Source organism: Muscardinus avellanarius (assembly GCF_963383645.1).
Source record: "Muscardinus avellanarius genome assembly, chromosome: 15".
Lineage (NCBI taxonomy): Eukaryota > Metazoa > Chordata > Mammalia > Rodentia > Gliridae > Muscardinus > Muscardinus avellanarius.
The window spans coordinates 20,729,079-20,750,082 of NC_137801.1; the positions used below are offsets into that span (position 1 = coordinate 20,729,079).

General features: G+C 45.9%; 1 protein-coding gene across 2 annotated transcripts in view; it reads left to right on the top strand.

The window, feature by feature from the left end:
* Window positions 1-21,004, top strand: part of DRC1 (dynein regulatory complex subunit 1) — a gene marked incomplete at both ends in the record, with an annotated part of 45,295 nt that overhangs the window by 11,381 nt on the left and 12,910 nt on the right. For both annotated transcript variants that reach the window (XM_080711238.1, XM_080711239.1), the window contains 5 exons: window positions 6,190-6,302; window positions 6,978-7,161; window positions 10,025-10,162; window positions 11,020-11,106; window positions 11,917-12,039. In XM_080711238.1, the coding sequence (XP_080567364.1) occupies window positions 6,190-6,302; window positions 6,978-7,161; window positions 10,025-10,162; window positions 11,020-11,106; window positions 11,917-12,039 (645 nt within the window). The remainder of the gene's footprint in view (window positions 1-6,189; window positions 6,303-6,977; window positions 7,162-10,024; window positions 10,163-11,019; window positions 11,107-11,916; window positions 12,040-21,004) is intronic.

Below are 21,004 nucleotides of genomic sequence, written 5' to 3' on the forward strand. Positions count from 1 at the left end.
CTCACAGCAGGTCGGGAGATAAGCAGCAATTAAAGACAGCAAGCCAGAACTGGCAAAATACTGCATTTAATTAATTGTTAAAAGAAATTCTGGCCGAGCGTGGTGGCGCACGCTTGTAATCCCCGCGCTTGGGAGGCGGAGACAGGAGGATCGCGCAGGTTCGAAGCCAGCCGCGCGCGCTGGCTTAGGAGACCCTGTTTCCAAATAAAAATGTAAAAATAGGTCTGGGAGTGTAGCCCGGAGGTAGAAGGGCTTCCAGGAACCCCAGTACCACCAAAAAAAAAAAAAAAAGAAATTCTGAGCTGGGCGTGGTGGCCCACACTTGTAATCCCCGCGCTTGGGAGACTGGAGACAGGAGAATTGCACTGGTTCAAAGCCAGCGCGCGTAAGAGACCCTGTTTCAAAAATATAAAATAGGAAATAGGTCTGGGACTGTAGCCCGGAGGTGAAGGGTTTCCAGGAACCCCAGTACCACCAAAAAGAAAAAGAAAGACATTTATTCATAGACAGTGATGCTGTGTCTGTTGAGATATGGGAAAATGCTCACCAAACTGGTCTAGTCAGGGAAGGTTATGTGGATAAAGTGGAACTTGAGCTGTCTTAGAAAAACAGATGGGATTTCTTTTTTTTTTTTTTTTTTTGTGGAACCCAGGGGCATTCTACCTCCTGGCTACACTCCCACCCATATTTTATTTTTTATTTTTAAACAGGATCTCACTAAGTTGCTGAGAGGCTTCTAAGTTGCTAAGGCTGTGATCTCAGCCTCCCAACTACCAGTATTACAAGCGTGCATCACCACGCCCAGCCAATAGATGGGATTTTAAAAAGTGTTGGGTAGGAGAGAGATCAAGGTCATTTGTAGCCAAACTAAGTGTACTTTCTGGGCAAAAGAAAAAAAAAAGTTCAGGTTCCTGAGACCTTATTATAGAGCACAAGATAGAGAGTGATAATTCAATAACTTATCTTTTACTGTGTCAGGGAAAAGATATTTTACTGTAGTGAATACTGGGATGGCTTGGTTCTTGTTCCAGATCTTTCTTCTCCTGTAGCTAAGATAACCAATGCCACTTCTTTGAATTTTATTTAAAAGCCAGTCATCTCTGAGGATTTCTACATAGGACGAAAGGATCTTAGTCTTGAGGATACTGATATGCGGTTCATCCTAAGGATGCATTAATTAAGTGTAAACCAAGTATCCTCATTGGCAGTTTTTTTTTTTTTTTGGTGGTACTGGGGTTCCTGGAAGCCCTTCTACCTCCAGGCTACACTCCAAGACCTATTTTTACATTTTTATTTGGAAACAGGGTCTCCTAAGCCAGCGTGCGCGGCTGGCTTCGAACCTGTGTGATCCTCCTGTCTCTGCCTCCCAAGCGCGGGGATTACAAGCGTGCGCCACCACGCCCGGCCCTTATTGGCAGCTTTTCAAGGTTCCTTTCACTTGGAACATGAGTAGTGAGGGCCTTGGCCTCAAAGATAAATGTATGAAAAACGCTGCCATCTTCAAGACCAAGGGGTTTTTGTTTTTTTTTTTTTTCAGTATTGGGGATTGAACCCAGGGGCATTCTAACTCCGAGCTACACCCCTAGCCCTATTTTTTGTTCTTTTTATCTTGATAAAAGGGTCTCACTAAGTTGCAGAGGGCCTCACTAAGTAGCTGAGGCTGGCTGTGGATTTGCGATCCTCCTGTCTCAGCCTCCCAAGTACTAGGATGACAAGTGTGCGGTGTGCGCCACCACGTCCGGCAAGACCAAGGTATTAATGACCAGTTTCTGTTTTGTGTGAATGTGGTACTTTGGATTGAACCCAAGGGCATTCTACCTTTGAGCTACACCCCAGCCCTATTTTATTTTTATTTTGAAACAGATTTGTCCTTGAACCTGCGACCCTCCTATCTCATTCTCCCAAGTACTGTGATTACAAGTGTGTGCCACCAGGCCTGGCATGTTGTGATAACCAGTTTTTTTTTTTTTTTTTTTTTTTTTTTTTTTTTTTTTTTTTTACGGTACTGGGGATTGAACTCAGGGGCATTCTACCTCCGAGTTACACTCCCAGCCCTATTTTTTTTTTATTATTTATTTTGAAATAGGCTCTCACTGAGTTGTGGAGGGCCTCACTTAATAGCTGAGGCTGGCTGAGAACCTAGATCCTCCTGTCTCATCCTCCCAAGTGTTGGGATTAAAGCGTGCGCCACCACACCCGGCTCATGGTAAGAAGTTTTGCCTTAAGACCTGGGCAGGCTGGGCTTGGCCAGACCTGAACTTTTCCAGATCTTCTTTCTTCTTCTTTCTTCTTCCTTCTTCTTCTTTCTCCTTCTTCTTCTCCCTCTCCCTCTCCCTCTCTCTCTCTTCCTCCTCTCCTCCTCCTCCTCTTCTTCCTCCTCCTCATTCCCCTTCTTCTTCTTTTTTTTTTGTGGTACTGTGGGTGGAACCCAGAGGCTTTCTACCTCCGGGATATACTCCCAGACCTATTTATATTTTATTTGGAAACAGGGTCTCACTAAGTTGCCGAGAGTCTCACTAAGTAGCTGAGGCTGGCTTCGAACCTGCACAATCCTCCTGCCTCAGCCTCCCAAGCACGGGGATTACAAGCGTGCGCCACCACGCCGGGTTCCAGTTATTATTCTAAAGAGACATAATAGGTTTATTTAGAGAAATGGGGGTATAGTTTAAGAGAGGGCTGTGATAAAGGGGTTATGTTCCAGAGAAATGATCTAGAACAGTCCATTTCTGGAAGTGGAAACAACCTCAATTATTATTTATTATTATTTCCTTTTTATTATTAATTCTTTATGTATCTTATTTCATCTTTGAGCACTACCAAGTTCATAGAGACTTTCTTCTAAAACCTTTGTTGTTCTGTCACTTAAATCAGTCTGCATTCTATTTGGGTTGGTTTTCAGGTGTACAGTGTATGCTACGGCTCAAAGTCCATTATTTTCCATATTACATTTTCCATTGACCCAGCACCAGCACTATTTATTGAAAGATCATCTTTTCCCCGTTCCATTGCTGAACACCTTTGTTATCAGTCAGAGGATCATACATGTTGGAGCTGGTTTCTAGATTCTATGTTCTGTCCCATTGTTATGTTGGTAAGACAGGGCCACTGTTTTCCACTCCATGATCATGAGGGATGGCCAAGGGATAAAGATAAAGTTTGGGCCCGGCTGGTGGCCAACGTTTGTAAGCTCAAAACATGGGAGGCTGAGAGACGGAGGATCATAGGTTTGCAGCCAGTCTCAGCAACTTAGAAAGGCCTTCCTCAACTTAGTTAGACCGTTTCATTATATATATATATATATATATATATATATATATATATATATACACATATACATTTATACACACACACACACACACACACACACACACACACACACACATATATAATAGGTCTGAAGGTATGTCTTTGGGTTTAACCCCCAGGGGCAAAATAAATTAACTTAAAAATAGAGTTTGGAAGCTGGGCATGGTGGCGCATACTTGTAATCCCTGCGCTTGGGAGGCTGAGACAGGAGGATCACATAGGTTTGAAGCCAGCCTCAGCTGGCTTAAGAGACCCTGTTTCCAAATAAAATATAAAATAGGTCTGGGAGTGTAGCCCGGAGGTAGAAGGCCCCTGGGTTCCATCCCCAGTACCACACACACACACACACACACACACACACACACACACACACAGAGTTTGGGCACTCAGTCCAGGAAATGCGCACACCCACAGAACAGAGCTGGGCCTGGCTGTGGGCTGGGCCAGGAGCCCGCTCTCCTTTAGCCCCCTCCCCTGCAGTGAGGAGTGGAGTCTGAGGTATAGTGGGAATTCAAAATAGAACTTTGAATTTTTTATGACAGTATAGAGGTAGGAGAATAGAATGTATTTTGCTTAACAGTTTTACATTTTATAATTTTGAAATATTTGGACATAGGGTACATGGACCTTATAGGTTTTATTTGTTTTGTTTTGGTATGGGGATTGCATTGAGGGGTATCCTACCTTGGAGCTACACCCACAGCTCTTTTTATTTTATTTTTTAAAATTTGAAACAGGGTCTCATTAAGTTTCTGAGGGTCTCACTAAATTGCTGAGGCTGGCCTCAAATCTGCAATCTTTCTGTGTCAGTTTCCCAACTACTGAGATTACAGGCTTGCACCACCATGCTCAGCTTGAACATCCATTTACACTCTTCCCCTGATTAATACAAGGGTTTGTTGGTCTGTTAGTGACTATAACCTATTTTGTGTGTGGTACTGGGGATGGAACCAGGGGCATTCTACCTCTGAGCTACACCCCCAGCCCTGTTTTTTATTCTTTATTTTGAAACAGAGTCTCACTGAGTAGCAAAGGGCCTCACTAAGTAGCTGAGGCTGTCTGCGAATAGTGATCCTCCTGTCTCAGCCTCCCGAATGCTGGGATTACAAGCGTGTGCCACCACGACCAGCTTGACTATAACATTTTGCTTTTTAATTTTACTTTGAGTCTTAAGTACTTGATTCAGAAATTTATCTCTTCTTTCTTTCTTTCTTTCCTTCTTTCTTCCTTTCTCTCTTTCTTTCTTTCTTCTTTTTTATTTTTTTTGGTTCTGGCCATGGACCCAGGGCCTCCCACATGCTAGGCAAGTGTTTCACCACTGAGCCATATTCCCAGGTTTTAAATTTTATTTTGAGACAGAGTCTCACTAAGTTTCCCAGGCTGGCTTTGAACTTGTGATCTTCCTGCCTCCACCTCCCAAGCAAGTGGGATTGCATCCATGTGCCACCACACCTGGCTTGATTCAGAAAATTCTAATGTTCACATTGAGCAGAAATTAAACATGCAAACTGATGTAAAACAGAAATTAAACATGTAAACAGAAATTAAACGATGTAAAACAGAAATTAAGCATGCAAAACGATGTGGTAAAAGTGGTAAAGGTGCAGGCTTTTAAAAAAGAAATCTAGAGCATTCTGGATATCTGGATATCTGGATTAAGGCTCCACTCTGTATTCATTGAAATTACATTTAAAAGTTTCCTAGAGTAGTGAGATGAGGTGGGGTCTTTTGTAGCTTCTGTAACTCCATGGTATAGGTGTCTGTAGGTTCTTAGTTCAAAAATTATTTGAGAGCTGGAAAGTTTGTAAGGTCAAGCCCAATTTGGAAAACCAGGCATAACCTAAGGATACCTGACCTGTTTGTTGGTAGGATTTCTAATCTTGAAATCAAAACATCACACGAAGGCCAGGGATGAAGACACTGATTATGGAATTTACGAGGGAGAATTTAGAAGGGGGTGTCAGTCGTGAAATCCCTCTGCCCACTGAAAGAGAGCTAATGAGGTCAGCCATAGTTCTCCCCTGTGTCAGAAACCCCATCACCAAACATCCCACACAACATTAGCTGCGACAAGATAGAAGCTCTTCCGCCACCCTGCTTAACAGTTCACAGCGTGAGTGGTTCAGGGCTGGTACTGGGCCACCTCGAGGTTGGGGGCCTCCGTTCCTGCTGTGGCTCCTGAGGGTGCCTTCATCTGCTCCTAACATCATGCTCCAGCCTCAGGGACGGGGAGAAGAGGAGCAGCAGAATGTACACCTTTTCCATAAAGGCACGATTCAGAAGTGGCATATCACTTCTGCACCTGCACCATCAATCAGACTTCCTTCTAGCTGCAAGGGAGGCTGGAAAATGTCCCTATTTGGGGAGGCCGCATACATTTTGTCCAGCTAAAATTTGAGCGTTTTCTTACTCAAAGGAGAGGGGGAAATGGACGTCGGAGAACAGCTATTGTTATCTGAGATTCTTAGAAGGGAATCCGGCAGTATCAGTGACTTGGAGATCTGCTGGGCAAAGTGCTGAGATGTGCCTACAGCACATGCCAGTGTACGACGGAAAGAAGAAGGTACGCTGAGAACTGCGGAGTCCTGGTAAATTGTAAGCCACAACATCACAACACAAAGTCCTGATGGAAAGAAAAAGATTGCTAAATAGACGGTGCACCTCAAAGATTTAAGGTAGCCCTTGATTCATGCTTAATGGATGGAACTAGAGAGGTAAACAAAACAAAACAAAACAAAAACCTTTCTTTCCAGTAGTGCTAGGGATTGAGCCCAGGGCCTCGCACATGCTAGGCAGGCCCTCCGACACTGAGCTACAGTCCTGCCCACAACTTTCTAAATTCTTTAGAGTGTTATGTCTATAAATTCCCATCTCTGTTTTCAGAAATTGGCTAAACTGCTGCTTTGTGGCACTGAGCTGGTGACAAATATTCAAGTGGCTACAGATATCAGAGAGATCCACAGGAGAATTGAAGAAGAGGAGATAAAGCGCCAGAGGTAAGCTGCCCACAGCTCCGCGGCCCAGGGCGTGTGAACGTGACGCCCTCCGTGGGTCCCTCCATCCCCTGGATCATTGCAAAGTGACCACATCCAGCGGAATCTAGGCAACCCCCCCCCCCGGGAATCCTCTGCTCTTTCTTTTCCTCTTTCCCCTGCCCCTTCTTTTCTGCCTGTTCTCTTTCTTCCTTAAGCATCAGATGGCTGGTGTGTGCCAAGCTGTATGGTTACAAAAGAACTGAAATGTGTCCTCTGCTTATGATCCACATGGGAACACCCAGCCATAATTTGTGCTAAAATAAAGCAGCTGCCTCTGTGACTAAGTGTGTCAGAACTATTGTGTGTCATCGTCTTGCTTAGAAGTATGTAATCAGTTGATTCTTAATGCAAATATGTTGTGAGTGTGTGTGTGTGAGTGTGTGTGTGTGTGTGTGCGTGCACTCGCATGTGGTCTTAATGCTGATCTGTCTTTGTTATGTGTTCCTTTGTTTACTTGGTCTACGTTACTTACAGTCAAGCATTAAATTTAGATATTTCCCAGTGTTCGGTTGGGTTCTGGGCGGGCGTGTCTGAGGACAGTGCCCGGAGCCTGGACCCTCTCCCGGGGACTCCAGAGACCCTGCCCGCACTGTTAGAAGGCGGCATCCCCAACTGCTGGACTGTTGGTATTTGCAGAATCGAGAAACTGGAGAATGAGATGAAGACCAGCCAGGACAAATTTGATGAGATCACAGCCAAGTGGGAGGAGGGCAAAAAGAAGCGGATCCCCCAGGAGCTGTGGGAGATGCTTAACACGCAGCAGTTGCACTGCGCAGGGCTGATCGAAGATAAGAACAAGCTCATCAACGAGTTACAGCAGGCAAGAGGCTGCGCGGCTCCACCAGCCAAGCCCATCGCTTGGGAACGGAACTGGGTCACCGGTCTGCTGTCTCTGCGTGGAAGAGCGTGAAGGCCTTACTTTCTTGCTTAGAATGCTGCAGGGATGCCGGGCGTGGTGGCGCGCACCTGTAATCCCAGTACTTGGGAGGCTGAGACAGGACGATGGCAGGTTCAAAACCAGCCTCAGCTACTTAGTGAAGCCTCTGCCACTTGGTGAGACTGTGTTTCAAAATAAAGAATAAAAAATAGGGCTGAGGGTGTAGCTCGGAGGTAGAATGCCCCTGCGTTCCATCCTTACACCACAAAAGAAAAAAAAAAAAAAGAATGCTTCAGGGATAATTTAAAATTAAAAAAAATTTTTTTTAGTGGTAAAACCCACCTACCATTAAATTTATCACCTAAACTATTTTTTTCTTTCCTCTTTCTTTCTTTCTTTCTTTCTTTCTTTCTTTCTTTCTTTCTTTCTTTCTTTCCTTCCTTCCTTCCTTCCTTCCTTCTTCTTTCTTCTTTCTTTTGCTGTACTGGGGATGGAACCCAGGAGCATTTTACTTCCGAGCTACACCCCCAGCCCTATTTTTTATTCTTATTTTGAAATAGGGTCTCAGTGAGTTGCAGAGGGCATCACTAAGTATTAGCTGAGGCTGTCTGCAAACAGTGATCCTCCTGTCTCAGCGTCCCAAATGCAGGGATTACAAGCGAGCGCCACTGCGCCCGGCTTAAACTTTTTTTTTTTGTGTGTGTGTGTGGTATTCGGAGGTTGAGCACATGGGTACTTTATATCTGGGTTACACCCCAGTCCTATTTTATTTTGAAACAGGGTCTCACTAAGTTGTGTAGGGCCTCACTAAAGCAGCTGAAGCTGGCTGAGAATCTGTGATTCTCCTGTTTCAGCCTCCCAAGTGCTGGGATTATAAGCATGCACCACCATGCCCAGCTACCTTCTGATTTTCTATATAATAAGATCATGTCTTTGTTGGGCATGGTGGTACACACTTGTACTCCCCATAGTTGGGAGGCTGAGACAGGAGGATTGCAGGGTCAAGGACAGACTCAGCAAATAGTGAGATTCTCATCAACCTAGTGAGATCCTGTTTAAAAATAAAATAGAGGTGGGGATATTGCTTGGAGGTAGAATGCCTTTGAGTTTAATCTCTAGTACCTGTGAATAGAGATCATTTTAATTCTTCTTTTCCAGTTAATTGAATTTTTTTTCAAGTGAACAACATTTTTATTTTTAAGGTACTGGGGATTGAACCCAGGGGCATTTGACTTCCAAGCTATGTCTCTAGCTTTATTTATTTATTTATTTATTTATTTATTTATTTATTTATTTATTTGTGGTACTGGGGTTCCTGGAAGCCCTTCTACCTCTAGGCTACACTCCCAGACCTATTTTTTTTTCTTTTAAAATTTTTATTGGTGCATTATATTCATACAACATATTGGGGTAAAAAACTTGTGTGTACAAACATGTACTCATCGCTGATTTAACCCCTACCCAATTCCTACCCCATTCCCTCCCCGTCCCTCCCTCCCTTGCTTGGCTTAGTGATTGACTTCGATATGTTTAAGTACATTGTGTGTTTTAGCAATTTTCCTCTTCCCCCCCTCCTTTCTCCTCTTTTAGGTTGTCTTGTTTGCTCCTCTATAGGATTTCCTCTTTCAAGAGTTCCCCCTGTGACCCATTTCTCTCTAACTCTCACATATTAGGGAAAGCATCTGATTTCTTATTTTTTGTGACTGACTAATCTCACTTAGCATAATGTCCTCCAGTTCCATCCATTTCCCTGAAAATGATGTAATTGAGTTTTTCTTGATGGCAGACCTATTTTATACTTTTTTATTTTTGGAAACGGTCTCTTACGTCAGCGTGGCTGGCTTCGAACCTGCGCGATCCTCCTGTCTTCGCCTCCCAAGCGCGGGGATCACAAGCGTGCGCCACCACGCCTGGCTTTATTCTTTGTTTTGAAAGAGGGTCTCCCTAAGTTGTGAAGGGCCTCACTAAGTAGCTCAGGCTGTCTGTGAACGGCCATCCTCCTGTCTCAGCTTCCCAAGTACTGGGATTCCAAGCGTGTGCCATCACACCTGGCTAGTGATAAACTTTTAACCAGAAAGAAAGGCTTTGTAGTAATGTTAGAATTATCAGCTGCCTGATGGACAGATGTGCTTCTGTAGCAAATGCTGTTTCATATTTTATGTTCTTAAATAGTGATACTTAATCTGCAGTAGATATATTCCATATTATGATGTGAGACTACAATGGACCAATAAAAGTATACACATATGTGTGTATATATACACATATGTATAGTTCATATATGTGCATATATATGAAGGTGGGACACTCTAGCCTTTTTTTTTTTTTCAGTACTGGTTATTGAACCCAGGGCCATCCTACCTCCGAGCTACACCCCCAGTTCTATTTTTTATTCTTTATTTTGAAACAGGGTTTCACTGAGTTGTGGAGGGCCTCACTGAGTAGCTGAGGCTGGCTGTGAACTGTGATCCTCCTGTCTCAGCCTCCCAAGTACTGAGATTACCAGTGTGTGCCACCATGCCTGGCACACTCTGGCCTTCCTGGGGGCTTGCAGAGAGACGGCGGTGGCCAAGGGCTCTGCTCCTGCGTGCTCATTCATTCTGTGTTGCCCTGAGCCCAGCCTAGTCTGCTCTGTCCTCTTGAGCGTCTCCCTGGCCCTTCCAAGACTCTCCTGAAGCCATCTTGTCTTTGTGCAGTTTTAACTCCTGGTGTTTGCAGTTCGGATGGCAGGGGGCCGAGGCGTGCACGCTCGGCACCTCTTTCTCTGTCTCAGCCAATGACCGACCTTCCTCACGCTGTTTTCAAGGAGCTGAAAGTGAAGGATGACCAGTATGTGAAGGACCTGAAGAAGCAGTCAGACGACGTGTGCCTGCTGCTGGAGAGGATGGAGGAGCAGGTGAAGAGTGTGATGAAGACCTTCCGCCAGGAGCTCCACCACATTGAGGTGCGGCTGCGCCCACTCCCTGCACCCCACGGCGGGGTCTGTCCTGGTGACCTAAGGACGGGTCTGCTCTAGGGTGCTTGGACTTACTTGTTCCTTCATTTACTCATTCAAGTAGTTACCAAGTATGTCTTGGATGCCAGGCGCGTTCCAGGAGCAGGATGCAGCGTGCACAAAACCAGGCTCTCAGTGGAGCCGGGATTCCAGTAGGAGATAGCTGGAAAGAAGTTACTCAGTGTATCATTGGGCAGGGATACTAGGTGGCTTGAAAGAAAAGAAGACAGGGATGGAGTGACGGGCGGTTAGTCCTCCAGCGCTGCAGGCTCTGTGAGCCATTGTTGACCTACGGGAGTCCTGTGGGGTATGGGCAAGAATGCCAAGTAGGATCCAGGAATGAACACGTTAATTCAAGTGAAATGTTAAAGACTGAGATTGGAGGCCTTCCCCGGATGGGAGAAAGCCGAGAGCTGGGCCTCTCTTTGGGTTGCTAGAAGCTCACGTCTGCATCCCCAGGCGGCCTTTGCTTCCTGTGAGTCCAGCCGGGGCAGTGCATCAATCCTAGTCAAGACTGAGCTACAGGCCCACCAGAGCACGCGCTCTCCCCCAGCTCCCTGCCTGGGATTGACTGAGCCTTGGCACATTTCCCCTCGAAATTCACGTGGCGCAGGGCTCGTAATGCCCAGCCTCCGGGCAACTCCATTGCCAGTTGGCCACAAGACGTTTGGCAAACCGGCATTTGGATGTGATTCTGTCCAGGTGGTTGGCGACCTGGCACCCATGTGGTTATCTGAATGCTCTTTGAGGCTGGTGTGACCTGCCCAATTGAGGCAGACTCGGGCCCTTCCCTGTCTTGGTTGTAGAAAGCCTTTGAGTTGGAAAGACAAGAGCTGCTGACCAGTAATAAGAAGAAATGGGAGCGGGCGCTGCAGGCCCACAACGCCAAGGAGGTAAAGGGGCTCGTGGGGGTGTGTGGACGGTGAGCCATGGGGTCTGGGCTGATTTCGACTGTGGTTGAATTGCTAGCCTTTGATATCTTGGGCAGGGTGCCCCGGCAGCCTGTGCTTCCTGGCTGATGAGTGTAGCTTGCAGGTGGGCTATGTCTGTGGTGGTGGGTACCACCTTTGCAGCTGGCTGCCACGTTCTTCTTGAGTGGAATATCGGTAGCTCCAGCAGGTGTTTAAGGTGCATTTTTGAAAGGGCATGGGAATGATCACTTTATTTGTATATCTATCTATTTATTTTTGCAGTACTGGGGACTGAGCCCAGGGGTACTCTACCACTGAGCTACACCCCCAGCTCCCAGCTCATTTTATTTTATTTTTAAATTTTGAGGCAGAGTCTTGCTAAATTGCCCAGGCAGACCTTAAACTTGTGTTGCTCCTGCCTCATTCTCCCAAGTTGTTGGAATTACAGGCATGAACCATTGTGTTTGGTGAGGATCATTACTTTATTTTAGAGATATAAAGAACACAGAAGTGTCTTGACCAAGATTCAGTATTTTTTTTAAAGAAATAAAAATGTCTGGCCGGGCATGGTGGCACACATTTGTCATCCCAGCATCTGGGAGACCTGGAGTTTCAGGAGTAAGGGTCCCATTAGGGAACATACACCATGATCTCAGAGTTCAAGGCCCTGGGGCATCAGGCCTGAGAGCCACCAGACTGCTCCGGCCACGGAACTGCTAAACCTCCCATGGCGTCTTGCGGGGCTGCGTTGGGGCAGGAGGCCCAAGCTTCCCCTGCTCTCCTGTGCCTTAGCTCGAGTATCTCATCAACCGCATGAAGAAAGTGGAGGACTACGAGAAGCAGCTGAACAAGCAGCGGATCTGGGACTGCGAGGAGTACAGCATGATCAAGATCAAGCTGGAGCAGGACGTGCAGGTGCGTGCGCCAGGCCACCCGCTGGCGCCCAGCGCTGCCCAGTCAGCGGCTTCCTGACCTGGCCAGACCACGGAAGGGAAGGACTCAGGCCAGGATCTGTGCGGGACTCCTCCTCCCTTCTCCCTCCTCTCTCTCTCTTTCTCTCTCTTTATTTCTTCCTCTCTTTCCTTTTCTCTCCTCCTCTCCTTTTCTCTCCTTCCTTTCCTCTTCCTTCTCCCCTCCTCTCTCCTCTCCTTCTCCCCTCCTCTCTCCTCTCCTTCTCCTCTCCTCTCTCCTCTCCTTTCTCCTCCTCTCCTCTCCCCTCCCCTCTTCTCCCCTCCCCTCCTCTCCTCTCCTCTCCTCTTCCCTCTGTGAGGGATGGAGCCCAGAGCCTTGCACATACTAAGCAAGTGCTCTACCACTGAGCTACACCCCTAGCCCCAAGGGACGTTTTCTAGAAGAAACCAGTGGAGGAGAACTGCCAAGATGCTCCCAGGGTCTGAAAGCACGGCAGGTGAGGAATCATTGAGAGAACTAAGTATGCATTTGAGGCTGGCAGAGGGAAGGTGTCCCTGGGGCAAGTTAGTTGTGTGCGGGGGCTGAAGCCAAGTCACCACTGCTGCTGCCAAACCCACCTGGACATGCGGCGCACATAACTTAAGGATCTTTCTCTAATCTTCAGGATAACATGAAAGGAGAAATCACTCACAGCAGTGTGTGTGTGTGTGTGTGTGTGTGTGTGTGTGTGTGTGTACATGTGCGCGCGCGTAGACTAGGAATTGTACCCAGGGGCCTTCTACCTCCAACCTACACCACAGCCCTATTTTTATTCTTTGTTTTGAAACAGGGTCTCACTAAGTTGCTAAGGCTGGCTATAAACCTGCGATCCTCCAGTCTCAGCCTCCCAAGTACTCTGATTCTAAGTGTGGGCCATCACCACACCTGGCTCTCATAGGGTCTACACACCAGGCAACTGAGGCTCAGAGACCAGGCCTATACCATATCAGGGACATGGTAAACCTGAATTCAAACCCAGTTTCAACCTTCCCTTTATGCCAAAAAGAGCCTGACTGATGACTGGAAATTATAGTCAGGCAGATTCTGACTCAGCCATCAGAAAAAGAGCCTTGGAACAGGACCATCCAGTATAGAAAAGGGTGTTCCACAGGACAGAGTCCTTTTTCTCATTACATTTTCCCAGGAGGATTCCTGCCAAAGGAGATTAGACTCTGGTTTCTAAAGTACTTTCTTAAGTCTAGGATCCTATGTTCCGATGCCAGTTTAAAATATGCATCTCTAATTACACTGAGAAGTGATGTAATTGCGTCTTAATATTCAAGCACACTCTCTGTGTTGAAGAACCTGTTGGATGAAGGCTGTTCTAGCTGGGTGTGTTGGCACACACCTGAAATCCCAGCACTTGGGAAGCCGAGACAGGAGGATCACAGGCTCTTGGCCAGCCTTAGCCATCGAGTGAGGTCCCTTAGCAAATTAGCAAGACCCTGTTACAAAATAAAAAAAGGGCTGAGGGTGTAGCCTGGAGGTAGAATGTCTCTGGGTTCAACCTTCAGAAACAAAACAAAACAGCTATTCCCCTAGCCTCTTCTGGAAGTTCAGTTCCCACCCTTTCTGTAGCTTTAGATCAGGATTAGACAACAAATATATTTTCTCATCTTGAGATTGTGCCTGGGGTGGGCTCATTTTAGTGTCGTCGAATGAGAGTTACTGAGAAAGAATGGCACAAGGGCGCGTGGAGGCAGCGCCGCTGAGGGCTGCACGATACACTGTGACTGAAAATGGTTACTGATCTGAATTCTCCTTGGTTCTATGATGATTTCTGTGACACACGTCCATCCTGGCCTCCAACGGGTAGCTAGATGGAACCTCACGCTATTTCATCATTCATCTATGTGAACAAAGCCCCGAATCCTGGGCCCTAGAGAGCAAAGAGGGAGGCCAGGAGGAAAGGTGGCACCAGATACCTGGCTCCAGGTGGACGGGGCGGAGTGGGATGGGGGGTCGCTCTTTGACGTCAAAATTCTTCCCAGGGTTAGGTTGAGACCACGTGCGTGTGCTTCCCTTTTACTGGGAAAAAGTCATCAAATCAGGCACACCTCCTATTGTGACATGTGGGACATTTTAGTAAATTGCACTTTATCATAGAACCTGTTAGGTGTACTTTCACTAGATTTTCAGATTAAATGGCATGGATTTTTTTTTTTTTTTTTTTTTTTGTGGTACTGGGGGTGGAACCCAGAGGCTTTCTACGTCTAGGCTATACTCCAAGCGCGGGGATTACAAGCGTGCGCCACCACGCCCAGCCTAAATGGCATAGATTTTTAAAGAGGCTGTAACATGTGGCTCAATGTCAAAGTTGTTCTTCCGAACTAATTCATAGCACTCTATCAGTTCTAAAATGTGGAACTAGGGTTTCTACAAACCACAAGAACAGGGAAATCTAACACATAGATTTGATTTGATGGGTAAAGTACAAGTTTAAAAAAATAAATATATACTAGCCAGGTGTGGTGGCACATGCTTGTAATCCCCGTGCTTGGGAGGCTGAGACACGAGGATCACATGGGTTCGAAGCCAGCCTCAGCTACTGAGTGAGGCTCTTAGCAACTTAGTGAGACCCTGTTTCCAAATAAAGTATAAAATAGGTCTGGGAGTATAGCCCAGCAGTAGAAAAGCCCCTGGGTTCCACCCCCAGTACCACCAAAAAAAAAAAAAAAAAAAAAGATCTATCCTTTGCTTACTGCCTGTAAAGGTCTTGTTAAAATTACTGGAGCCACTAGAAGCCTATAAACATTATACCGTTGACTAGTAAAAGAATAATTAAAAGCCAGGCATGCCAGGCGTGGTGGCACACGCTTGTAATCCCCACGCTTGGGAGGTGGAGACAGGAGGATCGCGCAGGTTTGAAGCCAGCCATGCTGGCTTAACCCTGTTTCAAAAAAAAAAATGTATAAAATAGATCTGGGAGTGTAGCCCGGAGGTAGAAGGGTTTCCAGGAACCCAGGACCACCAAAAAAAAAAAAAAAAAAAAAAAAAAAAAAAATCCAGGCATGGTGGTACAGACTTGTAATACCAGTATTTGGGAGGCTAAGACAAGAGAAACTTAGGGTCAAAGCCAACCCCAGCAATTCAGCTAGACCTTCAGCAACTTAATGAGGCCCTGTTTCAAAATAAAAAAAATAAAATAAAAATAAGGGCTGGGGATGTAGTTCAGAGTCAGAGCACCCTGGGTTCAGTCCTTAGTATACCTTTCCCCCTAAAAAAACCCATGCCTATGTTTGAAGAAATGTGTCTCAAATAGCACCATTCAGACCCTCAACCCCACCCCAGAATCCATGGCCATTGACAAGCTCCCTCTGTATTCTTCCAGAAACAGTCTAGCCATACACAGCACAGACAGCTAATACGGATTCCCCACTTCACATAAATGGAAGCATCGTACTCATCTCCGCTGTGTATGTTGGCGATCACTCCAGAATGGAGCTACTTAACTTTTTTCCCTACCACTTTAATAGTGTTATATTTTTGAAAGTCCAAAGATTTAGAAAATTCCCCCTTTTAACAGTGTGTGTGTGTATGTGTATGTGTATGTGTATGTGTGTGTGTGGGTGTGGGGGGCACTGGGAATTGAGTCCAGGAGCATTTTGCCTCTGAGCTACATTCCCAGCCCTATTTTATTTTTTCAGTTTGAAGCAGAGTCTCACTAAGTTGCCAAGAGCCTCACTAAATTGCTGAGGTTGATGGGGAACCTGTGATCCTCCTGTCTCAGCCTTCAAAGTACTGGGATTACAAGTGTGCATTAAACTGGATGTGGGGGCATATACCTGTAGTCCGAGTACTTGGGAGGCTGAGACAGGAAGATTGAAGGCTCGAGGACAGCCTCAGCAAGTACTGAGACTCTCAGCAACCTAGTAAGACCTGTTAAAAATAAAAAATAAAATAGGGGTGGAGGTGTAGCTCAGAGGTAGAATGCCACTGGGTTCATTCCTCAGTAACACACACACACACACACACACACACACACACACACACACAGTCACCTGCTTGCTCTAATTTATATGTCTTTGCTTGCACAAGTGTTTAAATATCTATTAGTCATTTTTAGCCCTTTGGGTGGCAAACATTTGCCCTTGGTCTTTGCTAGAGAACATTCTTAGGGGTCAGGTGTCCGGAGGCACCAGCAAGCGCTATGAGCTCCCTCTCCATCACACCTCAGGGTCAGGGCGACCTTGTGGCCTTGCATCAGTAATGACAGGTAGGCCTTACTGGTGTAGGCATTACCAACGCATGGTCTAGCCGATACCAGCTGGTATCGCTCCGCGTACAGTCTCCACTGGCAGCGACAGGACTTCTACAACTCATTTGTTCTCAAACCTTCAGCTCATGATCGTTTCAGTATCAGTGACCGTTGTTCATCAGCTCAGGGTTTACTCTCAACCTATAGTCACCCTTGACTGTTACGTATGGAATATAGCTTTTTCAGTTATCCAAAGATATTTTGCAAAGTGGTACGTTATGTTCCCAAGACCGAGAGCCAAGCATGATGCTAGGTTTCCTGTGCGTGATTTATAGATCATGAGCTAACTGGCTGCGGAAGTGCTTCAGTGTTAAAGGTAGCACACACGTTGCTGACATCTCCCCTCCTTTGCCTGGGGCAGCGGGGCAGTAGTCTTTACCAGGTGTTTTAGGTGTATCTCCTGCCCGCAGACTCAGGAGAAGAGGCTGCCACCCATGCCCTGCCTGGAGTGGACATCTGAAACAACCTTCCCTTCTGCCTTCTCAGCTGAATCCAGAGGCCCTCCCGACCTGGGAGGGGCCGAATCCAAAGTGCGGCCCCATCCCATAGTGAGAGGTGGCCAGGTCAGCTCCGGCCTACGGGCTGCTTTTGCCTGTTAATGTAGTTTTCTTTTTTCTTTTTTGCAGTACTGGAGATGGAACCCAGGGGCCTACTACCTCTGAGCTACACCCCCAGCCCAATTTTTTATTCTTTATTTTGAAACAGGATCTCACTGAGTTGCAGAGGGCCTCGCTAAGTAGCTGAGGCTGTCCGCGAACCCGATCCTCTTGTCTCAGCCTCCCGAATGCTGGGATTACAAGCGTGCGCCACCATGCCCAGCATGATGTAGTTTTCTTGATCTTTTGCAATGTTTATGTGGCTTACTTTCTTAATCAGTGGTGACAAATTCCTTGAAGGCAGGAACTGTATGTATCTTGCTTATCTCTGAGCTTTGCACAATGTAAATTAACAATATTTGTTCAATAAACAACCTTTATTTTTGTGATTAATATTTTGGTACTAAAGGCAATAGCTCCTACATATGAACTAGGTCATTTTACAACTTTAATTGTGCATGAAAGGCCTAAAAATAAAAACTTTTTTTTTTGCATCAAGAACTAAACTAAGGCGGGAGTTGGTGGCACACGCTTGTAATCCCAGCATTCGGGAGGCTGAGACAGGAGGATCACGGTTTGTAGCCAGCCTCAGCTACTTAGTGAGGCCTTCTGCAACTCAGTGAGACCCTGTTTCAAAATAAAGAATAAAAAAAATAGGGCTGAAGGTGTAGCTTGGAGGTATAGAATGCACCTGGTTCCATCCCCACTACTAAAAAAAAAAAAAAAAAAACCTTAAGTGTTTCTAGAAGTTTTACTTTGGTCTGATGGGAGCGGGTAGTAAAATCCCTCTTGAGTACATAATTTTTTCATTAAATTTCTTTTGTTTGTTTTTTGGTACGGGGATTGAACTCAGGGCATTCTACTTCCAAACTATATCTCTAGTCCTTTTTATTTTTTATTTTGAAACAGAGATCCACTAAGTTGCTGAGGCTGGCTTCAAATCTCCAATCCTCCTGTCTCAGCCTCCTAAGTACTGGGATCTCAGGCATGTGCCCCACACCTGGCCTTTAATTAATTTTTTGTTGCTTAAGTGCATAATGTTTATGGACTTCTTTTTGCTCCAGTCATTAATAACATGGCTTTTACTGGAAATAAGCAGTTGAAAACATACACCCTTTTCTTTTTTTTTTTTTTTTACTTCTTGTACTTTACCCATCATGCCCAATTTGTGTGTTAGATTTTCCTGTTCTTGTGGTTTGTAAGAATTCCTGTGGTTTCTACAGAAGAATGGGGCATAAATAACTGTCACTTTGCAGGAAAACAGATGCAAGCCCCTTTTCCTGGGAGACACTGGGACTTTCCCTGGCAGGGGCAGGCCCACTTCATTGTGTTTGATCTGGGACTGTGCTGGGGCTTTTCCAGCGTTCATTCACTTTAGAAGTGTCAGCATCAAATGTTCCTGGTGCTCCATAAGGGTCAGGTGGGGTGCTCCAAGCACCCCACCCAAGGCCGACCCTGTAGCTGATTCCTCAATGTTCCGCACAGAGGGGGCCTGGTGAGAAGGGCACTTGTACTCTTGATCAGAGGAAGCATGAATCATAAATTGCTCTTTGGAAAGCAACTTCTGGGAGCCTTTGACCTCGTTGGTTCGCTTCTAGAAAAGGCCTTGATGAGCTGGGTATGGTGGTGCAGACCTGTAATTCCAGTATGCGAGAGGCTGAGACAGGAGGATTGCACTTCAAGGCCAACCTCAGCAACTTAGCAAGACTTTGTTTCAAAATAAAAAATAAAAAGGCAGGGGTTGTTGCTCAGAGGTAGAATGCCCCTGTTTTCAATCAATACACACACACACACACACACACACACACACACACACACACACACACACTACCTTGATGAAATAAGAAAAATAAGCTACCAAGTGTGGTAGCTTACCTTTGTACTCCCAGTACTTAGGAGGCTGAGACAGGAGGATCGCAGGTTTGCAGCCAGCCTCAGCTGCAAACTTAGTGAGGCCCTCTGCAACTTAGTGAGACCCTGTTTCAAAATAAAAAATAAAAAATTAGAGCTGAGCGTGGTGGCGCACGCTTGTAATCCCAGCATTTGGGAGGCTGAGATAGGAAGATTGCAGTTCACGAACAGCTTCAGCTACTTAGTGAGGCTCTTAGCAACTCAGTGAGACCCTGTTTCAAAAAAAAAAAAAGAACAAAAAATAGGGCTGGGGTGTAGCTTAGAGGTAGAACGCCCCTGGGTTCCAACCTCAGTACCGAAAAAAAAAAAAAAAAAAAAAATAGGGCTGAGAGTGTAGCTTGGAGGTAGAATGCCCCTGGGTTCAATCCCTAGTACCACAAAAACAAAAACAAAACAAAACAAAAATAACAAAAAACTCAGGAGTTTTATATGTAATTTATACTAACATTATTTTATTAGAGTGAAAGGTATCAAAAGAACATAAATATATAACTGTAGGGAAATAAGTATTTCATATATGATAATATAATGTATAAAGGTAGTTACACCATTGATATTATGTTAATATCCAGGCTTGGTGGCACATTCACCTGTTGTAGCTTCCGAACTGTCAACAATGAGCAAATTATGAGCAAATTTTTCTTTTGCCATTATGCCATTAAGAAAGGTTTTTTTTTTTAGGGAAAGCATCTGATTTCTTATTTTTTGTGACCGACTAATCTCACTTAGCAGGGAGAAATGAGTCATAGGAGGAACTCTAGATGAAAAAGGAAATCCTATAGAGGAGCAAACAAGGCAACCTAAAGGAGGAGAAAGGAGGGGGAAGAGGAAAATCTCTAAAACACACAATGTACTTAAACATATCGAAGTCAACAACTAAGCCAAGCAAGGGAAGGAGGGACGAGGAGGGAATGGGGTGGGAATCGGGTAGGGGTTATGTGTACATATCTGCACACACAAGTTTTTTACCCCAATATGATGTGTGAATATAAGGCACCAATAAAAATTTAAAAAAAGAAAGTTTTTTTTTTTTTTTTTTACAAAGCAAATTGTTGTGAAGGAGATGTTCACATACATAGCAGAGGTTAAAGTAGAACATACTTGACTAAGAATTCCTCCGGGAGGAGGGAAACCGCGAAGGGCGGACACGGCGTCTGGTCAGGAGGCGACCACTTGCACGTTCTGCGCGGAGCCTGATGATCCTCCATCACCACGTGGACGTGGTCGCTCCTGAGCCTCGCTGGTGGTGATGGCTGGCTGCCATCGCTGCCTTGTCTGTTCCTTGGCAAGAGCCGGGGCCTGGTGGAGCGAGGTTGGGAGGAGGCTGGCGGGCGCGCGGTCCAGCTAAGCTGTCAGATCTGAGGGTGCTTAGTCATCTTCCTAGTTCCTTCCGCTCAGGAGGGACGGAAGTGGCCGCAGGTCTCTGCCCTGCCTCCAGCTGTGCCTCTCTACTGGCCAGGACTGGCCGTCCTTAGTGGCTGGCCCTCCTCCACTTCTGGCTGGCGCTCCAAGCCACCGGCTGGGCCAGCCCCCTCCCCGGCCCTTCCCTGCATCCGCACTGCTGTGGTTGCCCCAAGACCCCTCTCTCTCCTTGCCTCTGTGTCCTTGTGCGCACCATTCCTCCCTCCAGGGCTCTTGCCCCTCAGTGTCACCTGAGTAAGTCCTGCTCCTTCGCCAGGTCTCAGGAATGCCTCCCGAGGTGCAAGGCCAAGGAAACTGTGCCTCCCGCTGGGCCCTGCTCCTGTCCTGCTTCTTATCCCCCGTGCTTGTTGCCTGTCTCCGCCCTGGACAGGACAGGACTTGCCTTTTTTTTTTGTGTGTGTGTGTGTGTGTGTGCCAGTGTTTTTCCAGCAAGACCTAGAAAAATGGCTGACACATAGTAGACACTCAGTAAATATTTGTTGAATGAATACAGCTAACAGAAATCCCAAAAGCTAGATGCGCCTGGCCTCCTTTTAAGTGCTGTTAAGCCCTCCACACTAATGTCGCCATCCTGGGCCATCAAAGCGGGGGAGTTTCAAGTTGTTGCAGCAATGTTGTTATTATTGTTGGGTTTTTTTTTTTTATTATTTTGTACTGGGCATTGGAATCCAGGGGCATTTTACCTCCGAGTTACACCCCCAGCCCATTTTATTTTATTTTATTTTATTTCACTTTATTTTGT